This window comes from Netta rufina (assembly GCF_964035555.1).
Source record: "Netta rufina genome assembly, chromosome: 1".
NCBI lineage: Eukaryota > Metazoa > Chordata > Aves > Anseriformes > Anatidae > Netta > Netta rufina.
Window position 1 is genome coordinate 4,089,269 of NC_140123.1, and position 24,485 is coordinate 4,113,753.

The 24,485-nt window shown below is 41.4% G+C and overlaps 1 protein-coding gene across 3 annotated transcripts in view; it reads right to left on the minus strand.

The window, feature by feature from the left end:
• TENM4 (teneurin transmembrane protein 4) overlaps nucleotides 1-24,485 on the minus strand; it is a gene marked incomplete at both ends in the record, with an annotated part of 332,174 nt that overhangs the window by 168,479 nt on the left and 139,210 nt on the right. For all 3 annotated transcript variants that reach the window (XM_084306305.1, XM_084306304.1, XM_084306303.1), the window contains 2 exons: nucleotides 1,644-1,858; nucleotides 6,714-6,884. In XM_084306305.1, coding sequence (XP_084162431.1) covers nucleotides 1,644-1,858; nucleotides 6,714-6,884 — 386 coding nt within the window. The remainder of the gene's footprint in view (nucleotides 1-1,643; nucleotides 1,859-6,713; nucleotides 6,885-24,485) is intronic.

Here is a 24,485-nt window from a genome sequence, read left to right on the forward strand (position 1 = left end):
ACACACTTACAAGCAGCACTTACAAGGTCTTGGTACAAGTGCATTGCCTCCTCCAGCATGTAATATTGACAAACATGTGCCACATCCCACATTCAATGTAGCAGTAAAGAAGTCAGTGTGGGCTTCTTAATTGCTTAAAACATTAGTAATTAACACATTTACTATGGCTGGGTGAAATGCCCTGCTCCACTTAAGCATTTTGCTTTAAATTCAACAGACTTTACTTGAGATTTATGTGTTAAATTTCATAATTGTTCTTTAAACAATTGAAACTATTCATGTAATAAGTTCTGTTTCATAATGGATATTAATAATCATTACAAACAAGGAAAGCCAAAGTAATATAGACTTCTGATCTACAGTTAGTATTATTGTTGTGAGCATGACCTTATTATTTTAATAAAACAGGAGGTTTAAATTCTAAATGTCTCAATCTCCCCTTAAAGAGAGACTGATTAAAAATGGGTAATAACAGCACTATTGTGTCACTGAATTTATGACCTGCTGATCCTACTGAAATATTTTAATTCTGCAGAAAGGCAGGCAGAGAAAGCGTAGATTTATGACACCTCTTTGACATAAATAAGTTGCAGGTGTGTTAATATGTGGAAAATACCATATTACCCAGAAAGGTTGTCATAAACATATTTGTTTGCTTAGAAAGAAAATAAAGACGGTGTATTTCTATAAATCTTAAATTGCTGTGTTGGTTGCTGGACTTTTCCGTTAGTAATAGAGGAGAAGGGTAAGTATGAACATTAACAGAAACCTGGTAATACTTTGCTAACTTGCTGATGCAAGTGGGAGCAAGATGTTTTGCACTGCCAAACAGAGTTACGCCCTAATGCATTAATCAATCTGGCTAAGAGCAGCTTACGAACTGAGATGGAAAGTAGAGAAACTAATGTACAAAGTCCTTATGTAAGGGAATGGTTATTTGGAGCTTTCCCCAGAAAGTGACTCCTCAACGCAGCTTTTCCCCAGGTGTGTTAAGGAAAGCAACTGTTTCATTTTAGCCCTACAGAATAATAACCATATCTTGATTCCTGCTGAAGTAAGAGTGGCTTTCTGTAAGGACTTGATTTTGTTTGGTTATACACCAGTTACTGACCAACCTCAGCCTAATCTGACAGCCAACACGCATAATGTGAAGAGTTGGCCCAAGGCATTTCAGCACAGCAGGCAAAAGTGAATCGTGCTCCCATGAGGGTGAGAAAATGGGGTCGTGCAGCTCTTACCATGGGAGGGGAGATGCTGAAAGAGGGGTGCATGGCATGAAAGATGGGGACAAGGGATGAAAAAATTATTTTTGATGTATTTTTGGTGAGGCTGCTGTTGCAAGGGGCACTGGATGGAGAGGGTGGTGGTTGATGGTGCTGTGCAGATCCCCTCACACAACCTTTTCTGCCCCCTGGCAGCTTGCTGCCTTAGGCAACCGCCTGCTTTGCCTGAGCCTACAGCCCATGGGGTTAATGCGTGTGACAATCTGGTAACTCTCACTTGTTTATCTTTCTCTGGATTTATCACCTTTAACGTCTTGCAAGCACGCAGCAAATTCCTGAGAGAAACAGCTGAAATAAAAACAGCCATGAGAACAAAAGTTATAAGACAAGCGTTGCTTCATTGAAACGTGGTCCCATTACCTGAGTATGTGATGGTGGAAGGCCTTTTCTGCCATAGATGCCAACCAGAGCGGCCTTTCCTAAGGACACATTGAATTTCAGATGCACTGGGTGGTCGATGAACACCTGAGATCTCCAAAAGATACCAGGAGGGATCTTCTGTGTGGCTCGTCTGCCAACATCGATTTCTCCAGAGTCTATAAAACTGTCGTCTGGAAAGAAACTACTGGGCTTTCCTGCCAAAACACAGGAACAAAAATCTTGGATTAGCCTTAGATCCTAGAAGTAATCCAACCGTACTGGTATCTCTGACACTGATCTTGAGAAACAGACTATTAGTGTCCCGAGGTCTTCAGAGTACTTTGTGTGGCCAATCCTTATGATATGAGAGGAAAACTGGCAGGGTTATTCTTGGCTTCAGTAACTGTTTTGTTTGAAAACAGGAATATGGGAAGAGCAGCCTGGAGAAAAATGACCCTTTGTTCAAAGCATAACATTAGAGCTTGTGTAATTACATTACATAAAAATAAATCGTCTTGCATTATAACACAAATGAAAATGAGTTCACTGATGGAGAAGAGACATCATTACATTAGCAGAGAGAAGGGAAGTAACAGTGAGGTAGGCACGTGTCACAGAATGGGATGGCAGTGTGGAGAAGAGCAGCATGAAGGGATGCCTGAGAGAGGAAAGGAAAATGTTTCTCTGTTAAATTAATGCTGGAAAGCAGTATCCATATTTCAAATTTGTTCATCAGTCCAGAAAAGGCTAAAGCTAAAAAGGACTGAGTAAAAAGATGATGGAAATCATACCCTGCATGTCAGTAATATCTACTAAGAAACTTGATAGGTTTTAATTAGGTTTCAATACAATCTGTGAAGTGTGTTAGGATTATCCATCTTCCTTTAGCAGCCAAACAAACGGAGGCATCTGTTTTCTGAAGCAACCACCAGACTGGGGAGCCTGAGCATGTGGATGGCAATCAGCACTCGTCATAACATCCGAGGGAGTCAGCAGGGAGCTCAGCATCCCTGGAAAACAAGGCTGAGGAACTCCGGGTTAGACACCCACACGCTCACAGTTCTCAGAATTGGTGGCTGCTTCGAGAAAACCTCAACCCCACGGAAGCCCAGGGAGTATGGACAAAATGCACACTGAAATCCCAAAATGCTGTCTGGCCTTTGCCATAACCAGTGGCCACGCAGCTTCACCTGCAGTGCAGAAAGAAGATGACAGCAATTGCTTAACAAACAGCCTTTAAGGACACTTGTACTTGAAGAAATTAAAAAAAAAAAAAAAAAAAAAAAAAGATTTTGGCTTTAGTAAGGAGAACATCATATCACCATCGAGGTCAAATTATTAAATTTAGAAACCCAAATCGATTTGTTATCTTGGTGCCATTACACTTCAGTACTCTGTGTTTCACAGATCAAACAATTCTGATAAAATGAGAAGAAAACTTTCAGGAACATGCAGTATTTTGCAGGAAAATCAAATTATAAGAATTTTTCTTCCAGAACCTACATGTGGGAAACAGGATATATGAAATAAACGTATCTTTTTCTACTTAAAATGAGTTAAAATGAAATAGTCTTAGAATTTACTTGCCATATTGAAAAGGTGATTGGTAGAACAACCTCTTATTTTACTGTTTTAATATTTCCTTTAAAAATTAAACTTCTCCATATGTCATCCCAATACAAACTCTCCAGGAGAGACAGAAGTAAACTGTTAGCTGTCTCTCCAAAATCCATCTATAAATTATATGCATATTGACCATTAACAAGAGGAGTATCTGAAGACATTTCTTTGTAGACAGGAGATCTTTCCAATTTTCTATTGTATAAAACATTTTAGAAGAACTTTTGGTCCAAATAAGGCTAATCCCTGATTAGCTAATTCAAGTTTGCAACTGCTGATGTACATTGTTGGAGTGGGGCTTGATGGCATGTTTCATTTCTGTGCTGCCTTGTGGCTGAAGTTTTATGCATACCAGCACAGTTTTGAAAACAGTGGACGCCTGTTCATAGGAAAAAGCTACTGGTTATTTTATAAGACTCTCATTTACCTTTGTTCATCAAATTCAAATAAATACGAGGGGGAAATCTGCTGACTTTTTATCCTTTTTTAGTCAAAGTGTATATTAATAGAGATAATTAGAAGCAGCTTAGGTAAATGGACATTGTTACTGAATTGTTTGTGCTAAAAGAGTACAGCTGTACAATGGAAATCAGCTAGCTTGATTCCAAAGGGGATTACTTTATAAAAAGGATTGTTAATATTTATTTGGCATCCTAAAAATTACTTTTCACACTGTTGGGATTAAAAGAAACGGTTCCCATGTCTTCATGCAAAGTTTCTTATTCCATTCTTGTAGGGTGAAAAGATTCAGGTTTCTATTAAAAAGACCTAAAGACGTCACCTGTTGGGGCTCAGATGAAGGATTTATTTTTCTGATTGCTACCGACACGTTTTATAGATTCATAGAAATTCAGATGAAAATCTAAAGTATTTGATATGCGCCCTGATTGTTCATTAATAAAGACTGCACAGCGGAGTGAATCGGGGGAGGTGAGAATTTAATATGATGGATGGTGCTGTGCAGGAGAGAGCCTGGAGAAATTGAGCACAGTGTGTATTCTGCCCTTACAGGCAGCAATTGCTCAAGCAAGAAAAACACTTGTGTGATTGAAAAAGACAATTTCACATAAATAATTGTTTGTACATGCAATTACAAAGCTTCTATCTCCTCTTGGTGGGCTGTTGTAAGGCTGAAAAGGTGATGTGAGCCGGGCTGTGCTGTGCAGCCTGCAGCTGGAGGTACCCTGATGCGGAACGGCTCGCCACCAGGCTGAAGTCAATCCCTGCTTTGCCAGGTTTAACCTACAGTAGGATCAGGCCCTACAAATTGGATTCTTCATATAGAAAGTACAATAAGAAAGCAATTTCAGCTTCTAATCAGAAATTAGGTTTTAATCAGAATATTTGACTACTTAAAATTAACTTCAGGTCTGCATCCTTAATTGGGCTGTCAATTACTTTGCTCTTTCCATGCATTACCTTGAACTTTTTAGTTGCCGTAGCAACTCTTCCTAATTTATTTGGTTATCAAAATGAACCATTTCGTTTCGGCCCCTGCTGAATCTGCTGGTATTTTCGATACCAAGGTACCCTGACTCATCAAAACACTTAAGAACACACTTGTATTCCTCTGACTTCAATCACAGTTAATTACACGCTTAAATGTAAGCATGTGATTAAGTGCTTTGCTAAACAGGGATGGGCTTAAACACCCATAAATGCTGAGCTAGAGCAAAGCCACAGATGAGAATTGGCAAGGTGTTGGTAATGATTCATTTTGATCAGCTGTATGACTATTCCAGACCGTTTCAGTGTGATCAGGAGTAGTTTCAAATATGGTTTAATATATTTTTTTTAAATAAATTCCAATCACATAAATTCTGATTGAGAACAGCAGCCATGCAACACTGCTAGCCCAGAACTGGTTGCATAGTCGCTCGATGGGGAAAGAGCTGCGTTGTAAGGCTGGATGTCATTAGTCCTGCAAGAAACATCTTGTCCTGGTGTGGTTTTCCTTAGTCAGGACAAGATATTCTCCTCTAAACCTACGGATTCCCAAACATCTGTGTGAAGCACAAACTTGAGGGGGCTTCTGATGAAACTCCTAGGGTAATTTCCAGATTTCTTTTTTTAAGCACAGCTTTTTGGCAGCAATCAAAACTTCAGTTGACAGCACTAAGCATAGCTGAAAAAGAAATCAAGTGGAGGTCTTTGATTTGGATGGCAGTCTTAGATAAATACTTTCGTTCGTTTTCATTTTGACTTTTAAAAGGAAGTGGACAGATCAAAACTACATGTTCCAAAACCAAAACATATGGCAAGTTAGAGGGGGAAAAAAAAAAGGATCTGTCTCAAGTATTTTTGAATACAACATATGATATCTGCAGCTTGCTCCACTGTCTAGTCAGGTTTGCTGAGAATAACTCTCTTGGTTGATTTTTCCTTGCAGAACGTTGATGTCAGCCGTCAGTTCCTAGTAAATACACTGTTTTAGGGAACACACACAATTAGGGCTTTTATTTGGACTGATAAAGGCAGATAAGCTCTTAAAGGAAAAAAAAAAAAAAAAGACTAGAATTAATTTAAATTAAATAGATAAACATAAGCTCTCTGCCAAAGTCCAGGGAACTTTGGAAACTTTTGAATTCAATGAGTTGCCAGAACAGTAGCAAACCTCTAACTCCAAAACCTTCCTCCCCCAAAATAAATACCAAAAAAAGCCAAAGACAAATATTATGGGAATCTGTTAGCCTTGTATAAAGCAGCTCGGCACACAAACAAAACAGCTTTCTGAGTATTTGAATTGCAGAACAGCTTTCTGAATCTTTCAGCTCCTCATTCTTCCAAGTTTTGGGAGGGATAAAACACCTGCCCTTGCAGGGTTTACGGGTAATTTTGGCAGTGCTGCTTCCATACGGAGCACAGGAAGATGTCAAGCTGCTGGACTGACAAACCATCAGCTGCTTCCAATTTCTGTTAAATCCGTGAGCTGCCAGCACCACGACACTTTGAGGAGAGCAGGACTTCCATCTGGCCAGCTTAGCAAAGAGATGTCCAGCCAGGGAACGCCAGTACCCACTGGTTCTTTGGTCCTCAAAACATTTGGCACATGGCGGCAATGAATAGGCAAAACCAAATGTTTCTGTTGGATCCACTGCTCCAGGAATCTTTTAATTTTCAAGACGTTTTGTCCCCATGAAAATAGGCGTTTGAGGCAGGGTTTTCATGATGGACATCTGTAGCCTTAGAGATAGGGTGCAGAATTCCACCTTGAGAATGCTTGAGATGTGTGGTGGGGATTGTACATACTTTTATCAAATCAGCAAATATCAGAAGGGTATGAAACTTAGACACATAGGGAAACAAGACTGACGACGACTAGTTCTAGACGTGAAAGACTGGAGAAAGCACCTGAAAATGGCAGCATTGAGGGTAATGGAACATGAGATTGGGTGGCTGGAGTTCAGAGGCAGACAGAAGACTCACGACATGGACACACACCAACCGTACCTTCACTGGTTCCTTTGCCTTTCCTGTCAGGTAACTCTAACCCTGTGCCCCCCGAAGGATATAAGGAGACGTCCGTTGGCACTGGCCAACTGCTGGCTGTGTCTTCCGTGATTTCATACATCTGCCCTTCCATCGGCTGCAGGTGCCAGTTTAGGCCAAACAGGTGCATGGCTGTGGTGAGCAATGAGAAAAGTCATCTTTTTCTGCCTGGGAGAGATTCAGAACTTGTAGCAGGGGAACTTCCTAAACCCTCAGTCCACTGGCTTATTGGTGGTCATTGTTTTAGGGCAAAAATGGGTTTTGTGTGGTTAGACAGCCCCTACTGATTCTACCGTGCCGATTCCCTAAGTCTTTACCCCCACTAAGTCTCTACCCAAATTTTAACTAGTTTTGGATCACCTCTACCAATCCACCCTGCTTCTTCCAGTGGAACCACACCTGATCCATTCTCACAGAGGGAATAACTGGGCACCATGTTTAAGAAAATTCCCAAAGCTGGGGTGACAATGTGGTGAATGTGAAAATACAAGGGGTATTATATATTTCTCAGCATACCAATAGATCCTAGGAAATTGCTCTTTGGTTTGCTTTGCTGTAGTCTATTCTTTGACTGCACAATATGCTTTTTGTGTAGGTTATTTTTTTTTTCTTTTTAACCCATCAATTAAACACACAAGCCCCTCTGACAGTTTTTCCTGAGTAAGACCAAGAAAATCTTAAGACAATTTTAGATCAGTCTTGAGCAGATCCCTTTGTGCTCAGCACCAGGAATGCAACATGACCACAAGTGAGCACTCCTCAGTACAATTTGGCTTCCCCTACCCAGACCAAAGATACATCCTGGAGGTTTGAACACCAGGAGCACCATCTACATTTGTGTGATACCAGGACATAGCTCTCTCTAGCTTTCTTGGCCACACAAAGTCATCCAGTGTGCACATGAATCTATCTCAAGCCATTACATAAAGACAGGTGAAGTTAAGGAACAAGACAGAATACTTAAAAAGCAAACACGTGTATGTGGAGTATGGAAAATTGTATGCTTACACAACTAATGCTTGCCCCTTGAAAATGTAAAGCAAAACAACGTGGCTTTCCGTATCAGTTCTTCCTTCCCCAACATAAACATTTCATATTCAATCAGGATCCAGTTTAGCTCCAGGCTCTCTGCAGCTAAATGATCTGATATTTGCTACACTTGGAATGACATTTCTTTTCTAAGGGAGTGCCTTGATATTTTACTCTACAATTTCTCCAAGAAACTGTGCAGTGGCACTAGAATCACAGCCATTTAGCATAAACAAAAAGAGTCAAAAGCAGTGTGGAAATAAGAGCATTTCCATTTTATATAGCTCTCATTTTGTTCACAAAGATACATCTGAGCTTGGCAAACACTGTCAGGGACAAGTGGCTAGTTTATTTAAACCTGTGCATCAGGAACAATCTTTTCAAGATGATTGAAAAGTAATCTGAGTAGTTCTCCAAAAAATGGCATGTTTAGGCAATTTAGCAAAATCAGTGACTTTTTTCCACTTCAGTCTCAATTAGGTCATCTATCATTTACTAACATGAATAAACTTGTCTTTGCACTAACACAACATCACAAAACAAGGAGAGCAAACGTCTCGTTTTACCATGTAAACTGGGCCTGGGATTGTTAACAAAGTCTGGATCATTAGGAAAGAAAATACTCTCCTAAAACCCCCAAGCAGCAAGGGAAGTCTCCCAGGGAGCTGGCCACAGCCCAAATGTGTTTATCCAAGTACACGTACCCAGCAGGAATACTACCAGCACAACTGGTTGTGCACCCAGCACACTCCGGGCAGTGGCCAGCATTTGGATCTGAAGGGAGAATATTTGGCAGAGATACAGTGCAAAGGAAGAGAAGAAATCAGACTGGGAGCAAGGAATTTGTACCAAGCGTTTGGCATTGCTACGTTTGCATAGTATTTTTGTTCTTATATGGCCCTCATCCTCACCAGGCCACCTGGACACGTGTTCACAGCCTTTAACCTCATAAAACCTCATCAGGTGGGAATCTGTTACTTCTGCTTCACAGAAAGCAAACAGAGAAGTATATCGGATTAGAGGACTGACTCAGTTCACTTCTCTGGACTTTCAAAGTGTGTTAGTTCCCTTAGCTTACTCTGTGCTCACAGGTTCACGAGCCCTACAGGTGTTGCATGCACTCCTCCTCCAGCAGCTTTTGTGTAAGCCCAGTACCAGATGCTGCCTGAACACGCCGTCCAGACTGGACCTCTCCAGGGACCAGAGTGTTCCCCAGATGCTGCAGAGCTCTTAGTGTGGGTTCCCACGTTAACCACACGGGTGTTTGTAGTCAGAGGAGAATGAAAGCTGTCTTCTTCACTCCTCCAAACCCAGGCAGTCCTTGACTGCAAGCAGTCCAGATGCCTCTTCTGACCTAAGTGCTTAATTCCAACTCCATCTATCAGATGCCTTCAGATTACAGTGACCTACACAAGCTCATACAGGCATCGCTGGCTCAGGCATGAATTGAGCCAATGGCTTTTCCACAAGACCATTTGACATGCTCTATCTTTCGGCTATCACAGCTTAAGTGCCTCCTGTCCTCAGTAGGAATTTGTTGCTTGTACATCTTTCTTTACTGCATGAAAATGAAGGTGAAGAAGTCAGCAGTGTTTTGGCTGCAGAGGGAAGGCTATGAGCATTTCCTCCAGGCATGCAAAAAGCATTAAAAACACTTGAGAGGAAATGTCTTAGGAAGAGAAAATCGTGCTTCAGTCAAAGGACAGAGCTCGCTGTCTGGAAGTGCTGTGACTTTTCTGCGTATTATCCATCTCCCTGAGCAAGTGAATCATGGTGCCAAGTCACCATTCATCCCTAAATGTTTGCAAAGCATCTTACAATGTCCCAGTCTAGAAAATAGGACAGAATTACAGGTAACATAGCTGCTGCCTGTGTTATCACACTCAGATAAAAGTATCTATGTTATCAGACAGGCCTGCATTAACATGTCAACTTTTGTCTTTGGTTAATAGATTTTTCTGAAGCAAAAAGCTTCTCATGTACCTCAATCCCAACATCACTCACATGCCTTATGAGTTGTATGCACACCATGCATACAAAAGTGCAAAAATCTGAGAAACAGAGAACTATTTGAACAGTATTTGCTTACTAAGTGGCTTTAAAAAAATCTAGAAAACAATGCAAAAGCTTACACTTCATGCTTCATTAAGACTTTCTAATTTGATGTTTCCAAACAATATAAAAACCTCTAAATATTCACAACCGTAAGACAAATAGCACATAATTTCTGCTGCAGGTGAGTAATAACCACAAAAGCCTTTCAGAAACTCGAACAAGAAGTCCAATTTGCTTTGGAAACACACCCTGGTGCTATGTGTGTTACTAGGAAATCACCCAGCTAAGTATTTATCATTGCTATCTACCAAATACCAGCAGTATCTGATTTGCAAGCCGATGAAAGATTCAGTCTTCTCCCCTAAGTGCCATACTCATGCTAAAAAGTCAAGCAGTAACAGCAGTGGATGCTTTGGCTCTCTAAATCTCAGTGGGACGTGTAAAACTGTTGATGCACACAGTTGCTTAAAGGTTTTAGGACAGCACAGATCAACCTTGTTCTGTGCTAAATTGATGCAAAGTTCTTTCGTGAGGGGAAAAAAAAAAGACCATAATCAAGGAAAAACCCTGGAACTATGGATGAGAAACACAGTCACATACTTTGAAGTGTTAATGTTCCTAAAAGCAAAGTAAGGCTGTAAAAATAGTTTGGGATTCCTGATGCTCTCAGTCTCCAGGTCAATTGAACCCACTGCTGACATTTTCTCTTTGGCTTTTTTTTTTTTCTCTGCTCAGCTAGATATAAGATGTGGAAGTGCCTTCCTAAAAGCCCCCATGTCCTCTCTCTTCCTTCCCCACCATGACACTCAGTAGATATTCAGATATTGAAGGCTCCCCCTGTATTAAAAGAGCACGCTGCAATTAACAATCATTAGAGCGTACCCTTTTGTAAAATACCATGTAGCTTTCACTGCCTGGGAAGCCTCCTGACATGCTCTTTGCAGAAGCTTTGGTTACATTCCCCATGGCTAATAAAACTCTTTTGTCTGCCTTCCCTTGAAATGGAAACAATACTTCGGGGAAACCCCGCGTGTGCGCTCTCTGGGCCGTTTCAGCACCAACAATTCGGATGATGTGGTAAAGGCATCTGGGACATCTGGCTCATTATGCTCGTGTTTTGACATCGAGCACGCTTGCACACTTTTAATGATTGCTGCATGCTAGCAAAAAGTGCCCCGAACCTTGCTGAATGGGTAACAGAGTTTTCTGTGGCAGAATAAAGTCCTCAGTCCTGCGACATCCCTTGCTGCCTTCTTGGTGGGCAAAAGAAGGGAGTCAAACTCCACGGTCCTTTTAGGGTTTGATGGCTCTGCTGAGCTCAGCAATTCAGCCACGGCAGGGTGATGTGGCTATTCATTTGCTGGACCCAGATTCGCTTGAGCAAAGCAAATTTACAAACAGCTTTAGCATGAGACGAGCTATTTAACCACCCAAATAAATCAAAGTTCACGCTGGTGGCACCAAGTACTCAGGATCATGAGTCTTCAGGCTTTAACACATTATTTGCTTCAGCATCACATTATTCCTACTCTGCAGCAGTTTGTGGAGACCATAAGCAACATTAGCTGATGCTGTTAAGCCAAATAAAGAGGAAATTTATTTTCAAAGTTTGCTCTCAAGAAACCCAGGCTTTGGGGTGTCTCTGTATTATTGCCACTTGCTTATGACACAGCGAAAGCCTGAAGTCAAAACTTCTTACTCAGCAGAGAGCAGAACAAAGAAACTGGAAGAGCATTTCGGGTGAAAACAGACAAAGATAATAATTCACATGGTCAACAAAATGGACATTATTTGGGACAGGTTGATGGAGCAAAGGAGTTCGCCGAGAGAGGCAGATGATTGTGATAGATCACGGGGAGAAGAAAAGACAAGGCGTGCTTACTGAAGCATATGAGACCCCCAGAAACCACACCAGTCAGCAAAAAAAAGCCCTGAAAAACACACTGCTTGCCCTTTATTAGCTTGTTGCTTTGCCCAAAGCTGCACACTAAGTGTAATAAATAACCAAACCAATCAATTACGATGTTTGAAATTAAGGCTATGGCCGAAGCCACCAGCTGCTTCTGTAGTGTTTGCTAAATGCATTCTCACAGGCTCTGCTGCTGCCTCCTCTCCTGTCCTCCCCGAGCTATGTCCTGAAGTTACTGCTGCTGCCTTAGCTATTCCTCACCCAGCCGAAGCTCCTCGAGAAGCTAATGAATGAAGAAAATAGCAATTGTTTTACGGTCTTGCTCTGAATGGTGAAAAAAAAAGTTTCTCTGAATGGAAGCTCAACAAAAGCAAGGAGTGAATCAGCAGCAGCACAAGCATGGTGCACAGCCTGGATTTACACGGAGCCCAGAGAGCAGTCAGGCGAGACAGAAAGTCTTTGGGGCTTCTAATCTGAAATAAAACAAGCCAGAGGAGTGCTGCTGGTAGGGAGAACGGTTTTCCAAAGCCCCCCCAGTGCAGAACGGGGCAAAGAAAGTGGGAAAAGACAGTGTAAGAAGCACGGATGCCATAATGAACAAGAATAAAAATGGAAAAGCAAAAGAAGGAGGGTGAGAAAAATACAGGAATACAGGTTGGAAACCAAGAAAAAGAGGGAAGATTCGGAGAGAGCAAAGGAAAGCAAAGCAAAAAAAAAAAAAGAAAAAAAAAAAAAAAGGAAAAACAGCTGGAGCTCAGTGAGTGGTTAAGAAGATATTTTAAACAGTTTGTTTCTTCGCTCTCCTCTCTTTTGTGGAATCAAGCATGAGATACGTGGTGCTTACACATCTCTCTTTAACCTCCAGGTTCAACAATCAGTCTTATAATAACACACTTTCTAAAATGAGACCTGAGTTACACTTTTTCTCCTAATTGAAAAAAAAAAAAAAAAGCTGAATTCCTCCACTGAATTACTCAGGGCTAATTTTGACTCAAGTAAATGTATTGCTTTCACTCCTGTCTCTGGAATAAACTTGACTGTAATTATCTGGATAACTGTCTCTCTACACTGAAATTATATGATTTCTGTAGAAGTGGGAGAATTGACTGTTGCAGAATTAATCATATTTTTGTGACATTCAATGTTATGAAAAGGAGCCTTTCAGCATGAAATAATCACTGGTTTGTCAATCTTCAATAAATCAAGGAAGAGGCACGCAAGATTAAGGAGAATGGAAGTGGCAAAACAAACATTAGAGAAAGAAAACAACCAGTTTGTTTTTCTTTTACGTTGCTGTTTCTGTTTCTGTGTTGGACAATGTTTCCGTGGCCTGGTGTGGCAGGCCATGCCAACAGGGCAGGGACAAGGACCAAAGTGTCTCCTGTGGCCCTTCTGGTGTTAAAAGGGGGTAAGAAAAGCCAGACTGGATGTGGTGTGTCTTACCTGCTCTCCTTGCTTGTAGGGCCAAGTCCTGGCCCCACGTGGGGTTCATCTACAGGCCTGGGGCTCTGACGCTGCAGCAATTTAATGTCCAAGTACTAAACAAGCTCTCAGACTTGGAATTGAAGTTCAGTATCCTGACTGCAGACCCCAGTGGTCCGTAATATCATGAATTCACACCTTTTCCCTGTAAATACCTGGTCACTGAGCCAGACGCTGCGGGACAAAGAGACAGAGGCTCTTGCATGGACTTTTGCGGTTACCTTGGGACCTTTGCACAACTCTCTGCGACACTACCAGCATCTGGAGTTATTTCCTACAGCTAAATGCCCTCCTTTCACAGCTTAAAGCACTTATTTATGGAATGGAAAACCCGACTTCAGAAATCACCCCCTGCCCAGATGAAGGTGAACCTGCCCACCATGTGGGAGCAGAGAACCCCGCACACAGCCCAGCTGAACCCAGGCCTGGAAATGCAAAATTAAGAGGCCTCGAAGAACAGAGCCCCAAGGACAGATCAAATTGTGTGTTGTTGAAGCGAAGACACAGCCTGTGGCTGGGAGGTCCCACGCCTCTGCTTCCTGCCCTGTTGGTTTATTTGTCACAGGGCAATCATTTAGAAAAATAAAACCAAACGAGACAAAGGGGGACGTTTAGGGTAATGCCCTTTATTGTAAGCTCCCTGGCTGGCCCCTTCCCTAATCGCTTGGTGATCCAGCTCCAGTGAGAAAAAAAGGTTTCCAAACCTTCATCGGCTGGGGATAGAGACACTCTGTTAGGCCAGGCTGCAAATTCTTCATGCTGAGAAATGGAGAACCCTTACTGCCTGTCCCTGTCTGAAGGGAGTAGGATGAAAGATTTAGGTGCTAAACAGAGAGATAATTGTCTCTTTTTTTTTTTTTTTTTTTTTATTGCTTGGCCATTCCTCTACATTCAGAGCTCAAACCATGAAAGCACCAGAAGGAAACCTGGGTGTCCTCCTTCCCCCAGCCAGAATCACCACCTGCAAAGAAGGAATTCAAACGACTGAGAGCTTCCTACCTCTTAAAATGTTGCCACCAGAGTAGGGCCTACCTCTCAGGGAAACAAAGCATGGTGTTAATCACCTAAATTCCTGGCTGCAAAGGCATTCACTTGCTTTGATTTGACACACACCATTTATTCTCTGACCCCTCCTCACTGAAGAGCTGTATCAAAGATTTCCAAGACAGAAGCAGATGGTCTACCAAATAGTATTAGTCCCTTCTTAGGAGAACACTTTGTATTTTAATTTAGTCTTCAATTGCTCTTAATAGGGAAGAAAAAAAAAGCTTCCAGCTGAAGCATCACATTTCTTTGAAACCTTCAAGGAAGTGACTAGGAGGAAGACATGTTATAAAATGAAGCAGTTAAACTCAATGTTTGTTCGATGCAAAGAGTCAGCACTTCCTATTCAATGTCTTCCTAATTACCCCTGGGGATCAAAGACTTTCAAGTGATTGCCTGTCCATTCAGACTGCTAATAGATGATCGCTGGCCCCTCCAGTGCTCTAGTAGCTTGCTGGATGCTTCTCATCTCCTACAGGGAAGAAAACTGCAATTTTAAATGCTTAGCATATTTTTATAGGGTATTTTTAGGAGGATTTTTTAAAGTGTCAACCTATAGGAAAAAAAAATGACATAAAGGTGTTGTGGCTTATCTGAGGTGCTGCCTGCTTAAATACAACCTGTAATTTCCTTTGCCATTGTGAAAGCAGAATAAGAAGTTGAAGGATGGATCTCAGCAACATTTTGCTGCTATTAGGCAGCTTACTGCACCAAAGCAGCTTATTCCAGCCCTCACCGCTCTAGTAAATTTGGTGTTAGACGTGCTCAGCCCTTTCTCACTAAAATAATATTTTCCCTTCTAGATACCCTTTCTGGCAGAGCCCATACTACTATAAATATTACTGAGACATTTCTTTGCGATCAAAGTCAATTATAAGATGGTCCCACTGTACCTCTAAATGGAGTTTTAATTTGTGTATATAATATTAGAAATAATGGTTTTCCCATTGGGCTACTCACTTCAATTAGAGAAATGAGGACAGGCAGCCCTACCAGAGGGCCTCCTGCCTTGCTTTGCAAGTACTGAAATTCTGGGCTAGCCTGTTGTGGACAGTATAATTCTACAAACACCATTTCATTACGCGCTTATAAACCGTGAGACCCTGTTTAAAAGGGTGTAATTTACGTAGGTAAATCGACAACCTCTCCCATGTTTCCTTCCTTATTAGCTCTGCCAGATATTGTGAGAAAACCTGCTTTTCCAAATTAATATAATAGGTTGCTTACAGTCTAAAAAATATAGTTTTGTGGCTTCAAAATCGCAATCTGTCACCTGCACCCCAGCATATGAGGTGGGATGAGAGGTTACATTTAGTATCCCAGCTTAGGGGCTGAGATCGAAGCATTCGTGTAGAATTTGATGAGTGAATGGATCTGTCAGGTAGCTTGTCGGCTCATCAATCCTCCTGAATTTTATTCTGAAGATGAGTCAAATGAGTTGAGAGTGCTGCTTATGGTTTAATCCTAAAATCAGCTGAAAACTGCATTAGTCAACGTGCAGGTTGAAATAGCACTGGAGCCCCCGTTGGGCTGTGCTAGGTGATGTAAGGAAAATGAACAACACGACGGTCTCTGAATCCCTTGATACCCAAAGCACAGGTTTAACGTAAGCTGTACTTAGCTCGAGTGAATCCAGTGACTTCAAGTGTGTGATGGAGGTGCCTTAAACGAAGCACAAATTTACACATTTTGTAGATCGAGGCAGAGAGTGCTTGTGAGCATCATCAAACCTGAGCCCTAAAGCTGAATCTGGTTGGCTTGGTGGCTTTTTGAAGAGATCTGATAAAAATCATCTGCACATGTATTTAGGGGTATCTTCTTGTTTTAACTGCTTTGGCCATGACAAATACATAGGTATGTTTAAAGCAGGCTAACAAGCTTTTAATTTAGTTTCTAATTTTCTTTATATGAACTTGAAAAAGAAGCAGATTGTTCCAACAGTTCATTTGGACAGGGATTTTTTTTTTTCTCCTGTACAAAAGCTCAGCAAATGGATACAAATGTACAGTCTGAGAAAGCTGATAAAGTGGGTGACACAGCACAATTAATGACACTAGACTTTTTTATTTATTTTTTTCTGCCCAGACACCATGGGCAAAACCCAGCCCAGTACTTTGAGGTACTATAAATCTAAGTGAATGGTTCAGATCAGTGTGAAAAGCTCTCTCAGTAACGAAACTTAATGCAACCCGATGATTTGTTCCCTTGGACTTCGAACTAAATCCAGCACACAGATTAAGGCAAGTGCTGGCAAGTGCAACCCACAGCGCTCTCTTAAAAGGCCCACCGCCATCTTTATGTTTAATTACACCTAAAAAAAGCATTTACTAAAGAAACTCAAAGTTCGCCAAGTCAAGCGCTCCGAAGTGCGTGAAGAACAGAATTAAGATTGCGTGTGTGATTTTAGATCAGCTCCTGGATGCATATGTACCCTGTAATAGCCTTTAATTCTCTCATCACAGGCTATTTCTTTTTTCCACTGGCCCAGTGCTGAGCAGAACAATTGCACAGAGATTGCCACTCAACCCTGGCAACTCCGGCATTGTAGCATGTTCAATTGCTTTCTAGGGATGCCATATGTGCAGCCTGGTTGGTAGCAGTAGGAGGGGGTTGGAAAGGGGAAAGAATACACTCAGTGCAGACAATTTTGCTACAGTACTCTAAATAGGTCCCTCCTGAGCATGTGAGAACTCAGATTTTCTAGTTTTATGGCAGCCAACTCTGTGCGGACCAGGAATGTGATAAAGCACACACTATTGTTTGTTCTGTCTAATAGAAGGAGCTGTCACCACTCGCTGCTACCTCTGCTCTTCTGCGATGAGAACACGGAATAACTGGAGGTCAAAGGGCAAAATTTTGTGTAAGTCGATGACTGTGTTGGCAGTGGAGGTCCACAACCTGTCTTCCATAAGTCTGTTTAGGATCTGTTTGCTTGTGATCACTTTGGCCATGTTCATTTCACCTCAACCTTAAACGCAAGTGTACCAACGTGCTTGGTCAGGGACATCGTGCTCTGCCTTGACCCTTCATCCTCAAAACTACATTGATACTAGAGAATTAAACACTACCAAGAAATATCGCCAAGAAGGAACTTGGAAGTCCATAGAATTAATTAGTTAGAATGCACTCGGCCATGAATTTGGTTCTGCTCAGCCAGCACCTCAATTCCTGTGCAGAGGAATCCTAGCTAGGAAGGAGCAGAAATCGTTCTCTATAGATCTCTTTGGCTGAGACCATCCACGAGAGGTCAGGAGAACAGAAATGGACCCAGTCTGGACCAGCTGGATGCCTGGAATGGTCCCACATACACTTATTTCACAGCCTGGAGTAGACTATGCCCCATTTTGGCTGGAGAAGGTGCACTACTATAAATAAACTGCTGCTGACCACTGGGATTAATACCACTTGGAATATCATTATGCTTAGATGGACTGTTTTTGTGTTTTTCTTCCACCAAAAGCCCTAGAAAGTCCATTTGACGTTTGATTTCATTATATTTTTTACCATAACTGAAAGAAATTCTGCTCCACTGATCATCGAATTAGAGCTCCTTTCTAAGTACACAGTGTAAGCATAGCCATCCTCTCTGCTAACTGCCTTGTTCTGCTTTGCTTTTTAAAGAGTCTCTTTACAAAACGAAGTGATGGTTCAGTTGTACCAGGCAAGCAAGGTGCGATGCTGCTGCTGTGCTATGTGCTACCATATCTGATAACAGCAAACATATGCTGTTCTCATCATCTTCCTAGGCAAAAGCTTCTGACTGCAGTGAGGACAGGAATTTAAGGTATGACAAAACGAAATAAAGAGGAAGGCAGGAAAGGCCGGTGATGTTGGGAGAGTTTATCAGATTTTCATCTAAACAGGGCTTCAGCAACCTCTACCTACCTATTTATTGAGCACTAGATTCTGGTATCTCAAAGGGAACTGTGCAAGTGGCCCTTTCGGAGCTTTTAAGTTTCAGCAGAAGCAGTGATGTTGAAATCTTGTCAGAGAGGCCAAGAACGGGTTGGACATCTTGTTCTGTATGTTAGAGGTCATCTCGTATGTTATCTAGGTTATATACTTAACTGCAACACTTCACTTAGCACTGTAAAGACGTGTACCTACCACATATCTCAGCTTTTTACTGTTTTTACTACAGGTAAAAACAAACCACGGAGAATGCCTCGCTGCACACATCCGATAGAAATGGATGACCTGGCTGCAGATAAGGGTTCAAAGCCACCTTCTAATTTATGTTAGAAAAGGATGGGAGAGAAACACTGAAGTATAACTCAGAAATGCTTTTCACTGCCACTGGCATCCCTAACTGAGCTTCCTATTCTGTCTAGTTACCCACACTAACATGTGGTATTTAAAAAAAATGAAGGAAAGCCCATTACTGGAAACGTTTCTTTCTTTCTCTCTCCACTTAACTGCAATTAAATTATGTTATTTCACACTAATTAGTATGAAATAAAAACACAGACTTGAGGAGAACTCCTTCCAGTAGATATTAAGATCTGTAAAATTGATTTCTTTTCAGTGTCTGTGTGCAAAGGTCAATCTAAGCCGTGAAATGAAGATTATAGCAGCACATCTGTGCCACTGCCATAAAGGCAAGGTCAGCACTTTCGGTGTCAGCACGCTGTTATTTTCTTTTCTGGGGGCTTATGGCAACTATAAAAACTCACTAAAAGCAACTGATAAAAGCTTACAAAAGCTGAGAGCTCGTATCTTGCCATTTACTAAAAAGAGGGGGAAATTAAACTCATCCCTCCTTGCATTAAACATTCTTAAATTTAAGAAGGGATCAGGCAGCTGAAGGGCTAACTGCGGTGTTACGTGACTGATGCCTGGTTTTGTGATGCATCGATGCAAACCTCAGGATCAGACGGAGCCCTCTGGGTATACAGCCTCGGTCCCCTTTCGACCGGTTCCAGACTCAATCATTTTGGTGGTCTGCTTCTAAAAGGAAGCCGTTCTCCCCGAGATCCCACAGTGATGAAAGAGGACCCGACTTTGACAAACGGACCTCTTCATTCAGTGTCAAAATAAAACAATAAGCAGAAATACAAAAGTAATATATAAGAAAAAAAAACACACACACAGAACAACAGGGAACCAGGGAGTAATCTATATAAATCTAAGGCCATACAGGAAGTTGATAAAGGACATGAAGAAAAAAAAATCCATGGCCTGAAAGAAGAAAGAACAATAGAGCATTTTTTAAGCGTATTGAAACCCAGTAAACTAAGCAACCATTTAGCTATTTACTTGATGGAGATGGGGAAATTGTTAATAATGTTTTAATAAAGGCTAAAATGTTCAGTAAGTATTTTTGTTCTGGCTTTTGAAAATAACTGGGATAATGCAATTATTTCACAGGAAATAACTTTTTTTTTTTTTTCCAGTCCATTAATAACCGAGAATTATATTAAACTACATCTATTCAAGGACAAACATTTTTAAATCTGCAGGCTCATTTAACATGTACCCAGTAAATGAGACGAGCTAGCAGAGGAGGAATCTGACTCACTGATTAATACTGAACCAGCTACCGAGAGATTAGAACAGGGTTAATGCTGTGCAAATATTTAAGAAGGGAAAAGAAGATGCAAGTCACTTACACTGGGTAGCCTGACATCTATTACAGACAAAATAATGGAAAACATAACACCGAATTCATCCGAGGAAGAATAACGAAAGTGAATGTGTGGGAACTCAGACCAATTATATTGCTTTTCTGAAAAATAGATCTTAAGAAACACTTACTCATATTTTGACACAATTACAGTTTTGTAAAGCGTTTGATTTAATGCGGGATGACTTTCAGACTAAAGAAACAAGCACTTTCCAACAGCAAAAAGTAATATGCAAGTAGCACAGAAAGAAGGAATGTTTTCTGTAATGGGCTTTCTTTCAGTGTTTTTAATTACCAGACATTTGTGTGGGTAACCAGTCATGAGAGTAAGCTCAGTTAGGGATGGCAGTGACAGAGGAATATTCCTCAGCTGTCTGTAAGTGCTAGAAAATCATCATGATTGGCGAAAAAAGCATGAAATGTTAAAATTTCTAGTGAAATTTACCAATTACTAGCTGGCCTGAATAAAAGCCCAGTGTTATTTTCACAGCCCAAAAGAGCGAATGGGATACTTGCACGGTGAGGCTGGGAAACAACAATCTGAAGTAGATATGTGATTTGTCTGTGTTAAAATGGTGGGTTAAGGAGCTGGAGTTTACCAGCCTGCGGTGTCCTAAGAGGTCAGACTACATGATTGAATAGCATTTATGGCTTTTAACACCACCAATTACGAAAAAATGTTAAAGGAAAATTAAGGGAATCTTCCTACTTCTTCTCACTTCCAATAAACACCGAACCAGTTTGTAAAAGATGCAGTATTTGAACGTGCTCTATATCAGGGTAGACTCTGGAGGAGTGCTAACTGCTTTGCAAAGCAGAAATTCTGCTGCTGAGCTTCAGAATGTGTTGCCATCCAATGCCACCTACATTTTAATACTTCTTATTTTTATACCTATCCCACTTGGCACACTGGGCAGCTCTAGTAAAATTAGAGTGTTTATATTACGTTCTACTATCCTTTTCCAGTAATATTTTCTGGCAGCATCTCTCAATAGTGTTTGCACCATTGCATATTTCTCCTATCTCAACATTTCTAATGTCAGCTTGCAGATCTTATCTAGGTTGAAACAGTGAATGTTCTTTAATAGAGTTTCTATGGTAAGTTTTTTACCACCCACCTGAATGAATTGATCTTCACAAGCACAGCTTTAAAATAGGACCTTGTACCTTTATAACCCATATTTTAAAGCTGTAGTTAAATCTCTTGTACTTCCTTTCCTCTGAACTTTAAAGCTGACAGTGGCTGCTATCCAAAGACCCAGAGCAGAATCCAAACCAAAAAAAGATGCACACAGTCCTCCAATAATACAAACAGCTTTTCCTGACTTTGTAGATGATGGAAAACAAGATGGGAGTTATAATTAATACCACCATGCACCTAAAGCTGCAATGAAAGACACCAAAACGGAGTCTGAAATTGTGCATTTAAAGACGAGCTGAAAGCTGCCCTTGACAGCATCTCTCCAAGTGGCTGAGACTCATCTCGTGTCTTAGCTTACCCGAGATAATTTGGAGCTCATCACCAGAACAGGCAGTGGGATCATTTAGAACTGGATGGAAGGTCAGCACCTCTCTTGAAGTATTTTGTCTTTAACTATATCAATCTCCACAATCAGGAATAGATAAAAATACAGAGACTTTTCTAGGCATTGTCCAACTCCTGTTGCAGACACCAAGATCAATGCCCTCGACTGACTGCATTGGAACCAGTGCTAAAGTAAATGGAGTTGCTCCAGGTTAAGAAGAGCATGTTCAAGAGAAGAATAAGGCCCACATTTCCCAAATGTCACTGTGTATAAGGAGTTAAAAAAGGTTTCTATGACTGCATCAATGAGACATGATCAGATGGTATGTTAATCTCCTTCAAAATGGAAAACTGGAGAGAAAGAGCTAGATGTCATTTAAATTGTAAGACTCTTAGTGAGGGACTGGCACTAAGCGTGCTCGTATGCATTTGGCACAGCCAAAGTCAGCTTTAACCTAAAAAAAAAAAGCCACAAATTCAGGCACTACTAGATAACATAAAAATGACAGTGCTCGGTTGTGATGACGGTCCCTCTCAACCGGTATCCTGAGATGTTGAGTCTTACAAACATCTACTGTACATAAAATACATTGCTGATGGTACCACAGCACTTCTCAAAATGGATTTCACAGTTTTTGTAGATGAAGGGTGAAATGAAGAAAATGAGACCTGAAGTTACCAAGTGTGCAGTAGCTTGTGGAATATGTGAAAGAACCAAAAAAGGACCTGGAAGCTCTTCTTTTGGTGGCAGATTGACTTCATAGTGTAAAGGCTTTGCTAGAACAGATTGTTGAACTACCATTTCTGCATTTTATTTAAGATAAGATGGAAATGGAAAACACTGAAAAATCCCTCTGAATCAAAAGAACAAATGGCAACAGTAGCAAAACAGAGCTTAATCTGGGATCAAAAAAGAAATCTGAAAGCAGAAAATGAAAGAAACTTGTTGGTATGGTAATAAAATGCTTTATATTTTAAGTTGAATAAAAAACCTTACTATCAAGGCATACAAATAGAATAAATATAGCTCAATTTTAAGAATTAAGAAATAGCAACTTTTCCTACTGATCTCAAGTGGCATGTGAACACCACAGTAATTGCTATGTTACACATCCACAGCTAACCAGTTAGATAGCTAAGAGCTTTGGAGAGCTGCTTTAAATTGGGTTTACTACATATCATCAAAGAATCAGAGAGAAACTCAGCTGAAGTTAGCTTTCAGGGTGATCTTCAGACAACGAAAGGAAAGGCACTTTATAAACACATCATAGCTCTAGCACCGTTTTACTGTCAAAGCATTTTGCCCATAGCAAGCAACGCTGTTCCTGAAGGCAAGCTGCGTCTGTACGGAGTTCAGACGAGAGGAGACCTGACTCCAATCAAGCGAATGGCTGTTTTGGCTTCATAATGTGTTTTCCAGCCCTAACTTTAATTTAAATCAAATGTCCATCTTTCTTGCTGTTCATGCAATGCAACCGCAACACATGCTTAAGTATAGGAAAATTGCAAGCGCCTAACTACATCAAATCGTGCTCCCATCTCGTCTGGAATGTACATCAGGCAGAGGATAATACCTTCTGTTTCAGAAGAAAGAAACTATTCTCCATCACTAATTCATTTAGAAACTGTTCCGCGGATCTAGCCAAACAGCTGCTGGGCATGGAGATCTGGACAATCAAACAGGTCTTTTCTATTTCTGAACTCAGAAATCTTCCTCCCAAGCAGAGCAGAAATGTCAGAGACTCCTTACAGAGCTGTGTTATCAGGCCTGGCATCTACCAGGTACAGAAAGTGCAGACAAAGTATTCAGATAGCAACACACCTCATGGTATTATCTCTGTCTCTAAATTGCCCCTCCAAGGCAGAGCTCCGCTCCATACAGACGCCTTCCCATCCCAGCAAAAGCCAGGAATTTTTTCATCGTTTGAATGTCGATAGAAGGGACAAATCCTAAAATGGACGATTTAATTTTAAAGCAGTGTCTCTTCCCGACCCCCTGGAACAGCAAATTTGCAGGTCAGTTACAAGCTGCTTAAAGAGGCCTTTCATTTCAGTGGCTCCAGCGGGGCCGTCCCTGCCGTTTTAATGTTACAGCCCCAACCTGCCGCTGCTTTTCTCTTTGGTGTTCTCACCCTGCGAGGCAAGCGACTGTAGAGCTCCTGGGATTTGCAAAAACTGTGTGTGCACCAAACCTCAACGCGTATTGTTGCTGCTGCCGTACCGTGTGTCTCTGAATATTTGAAAAGGTGGCAACAAGTCAATCAAAAAGTGGTTAATTCAAATGAAAACCCGCTTCTGGTGCTTAATACATTCTGTTATATTTTGTTTGTCATTATCTTTCAAGACCAGTGACTCAGACCTGCAAAAGCTTCAAGCTTGATCACCACGTTGACACGATACCAGCCGCTCAGCTTTCAGGGACTTCTGTTTATGCCTTCTCTCCTCTTTGAAAAAGCCCAGCAAGATTAGTGAACCTCAGACTATTAAAAATATATATATCTACATAAAAACGCACATGGAAAATAAGGAAGTGGTTGGTGACAGCCAACATGGCTTCACTAAGGGTGAGTCGTGCCTGGCAAATTTGCTGGCCTTCTACGATGGGGTTACATCCCCTATCCCTTGTGGATAGGGGAAGAGCAATTGATGTTATCTAACTGGACTGGTGTAAAGCATTTCACGCTGTCCTGCATGATATCCTTTTCTCTAAACTGGAGAGACATGGATCATGGATCTTACCCACTCGGTGGGTAAGGAATTGGCTAGATGGTTGCATCCAGCCCCTCCAGCACACATCCAGAGGGACCTGGACAGACTCAAGAGGTGGGGCTGTGTGAACCTTATGAAGTTCAAAAGGCCAAGTTCAAGGTCCTGCCCAAATCCCAAGCCCAAATCCGGGCTGGGCAGAGAATGGCTGGAGAGCAGCCCTGAGGAGAGGGAGCTGGGGGTGGTTTGGGGTGAGAAGCTGGACCCTGCTGTGGGGCCAGGCTGAGAGAGCTGGGGGTGGTGGGCCTGGGGAAGAGAAGGCCCTGGGGAGACCTTACAGAGGCATTCCAGTACCTAAAT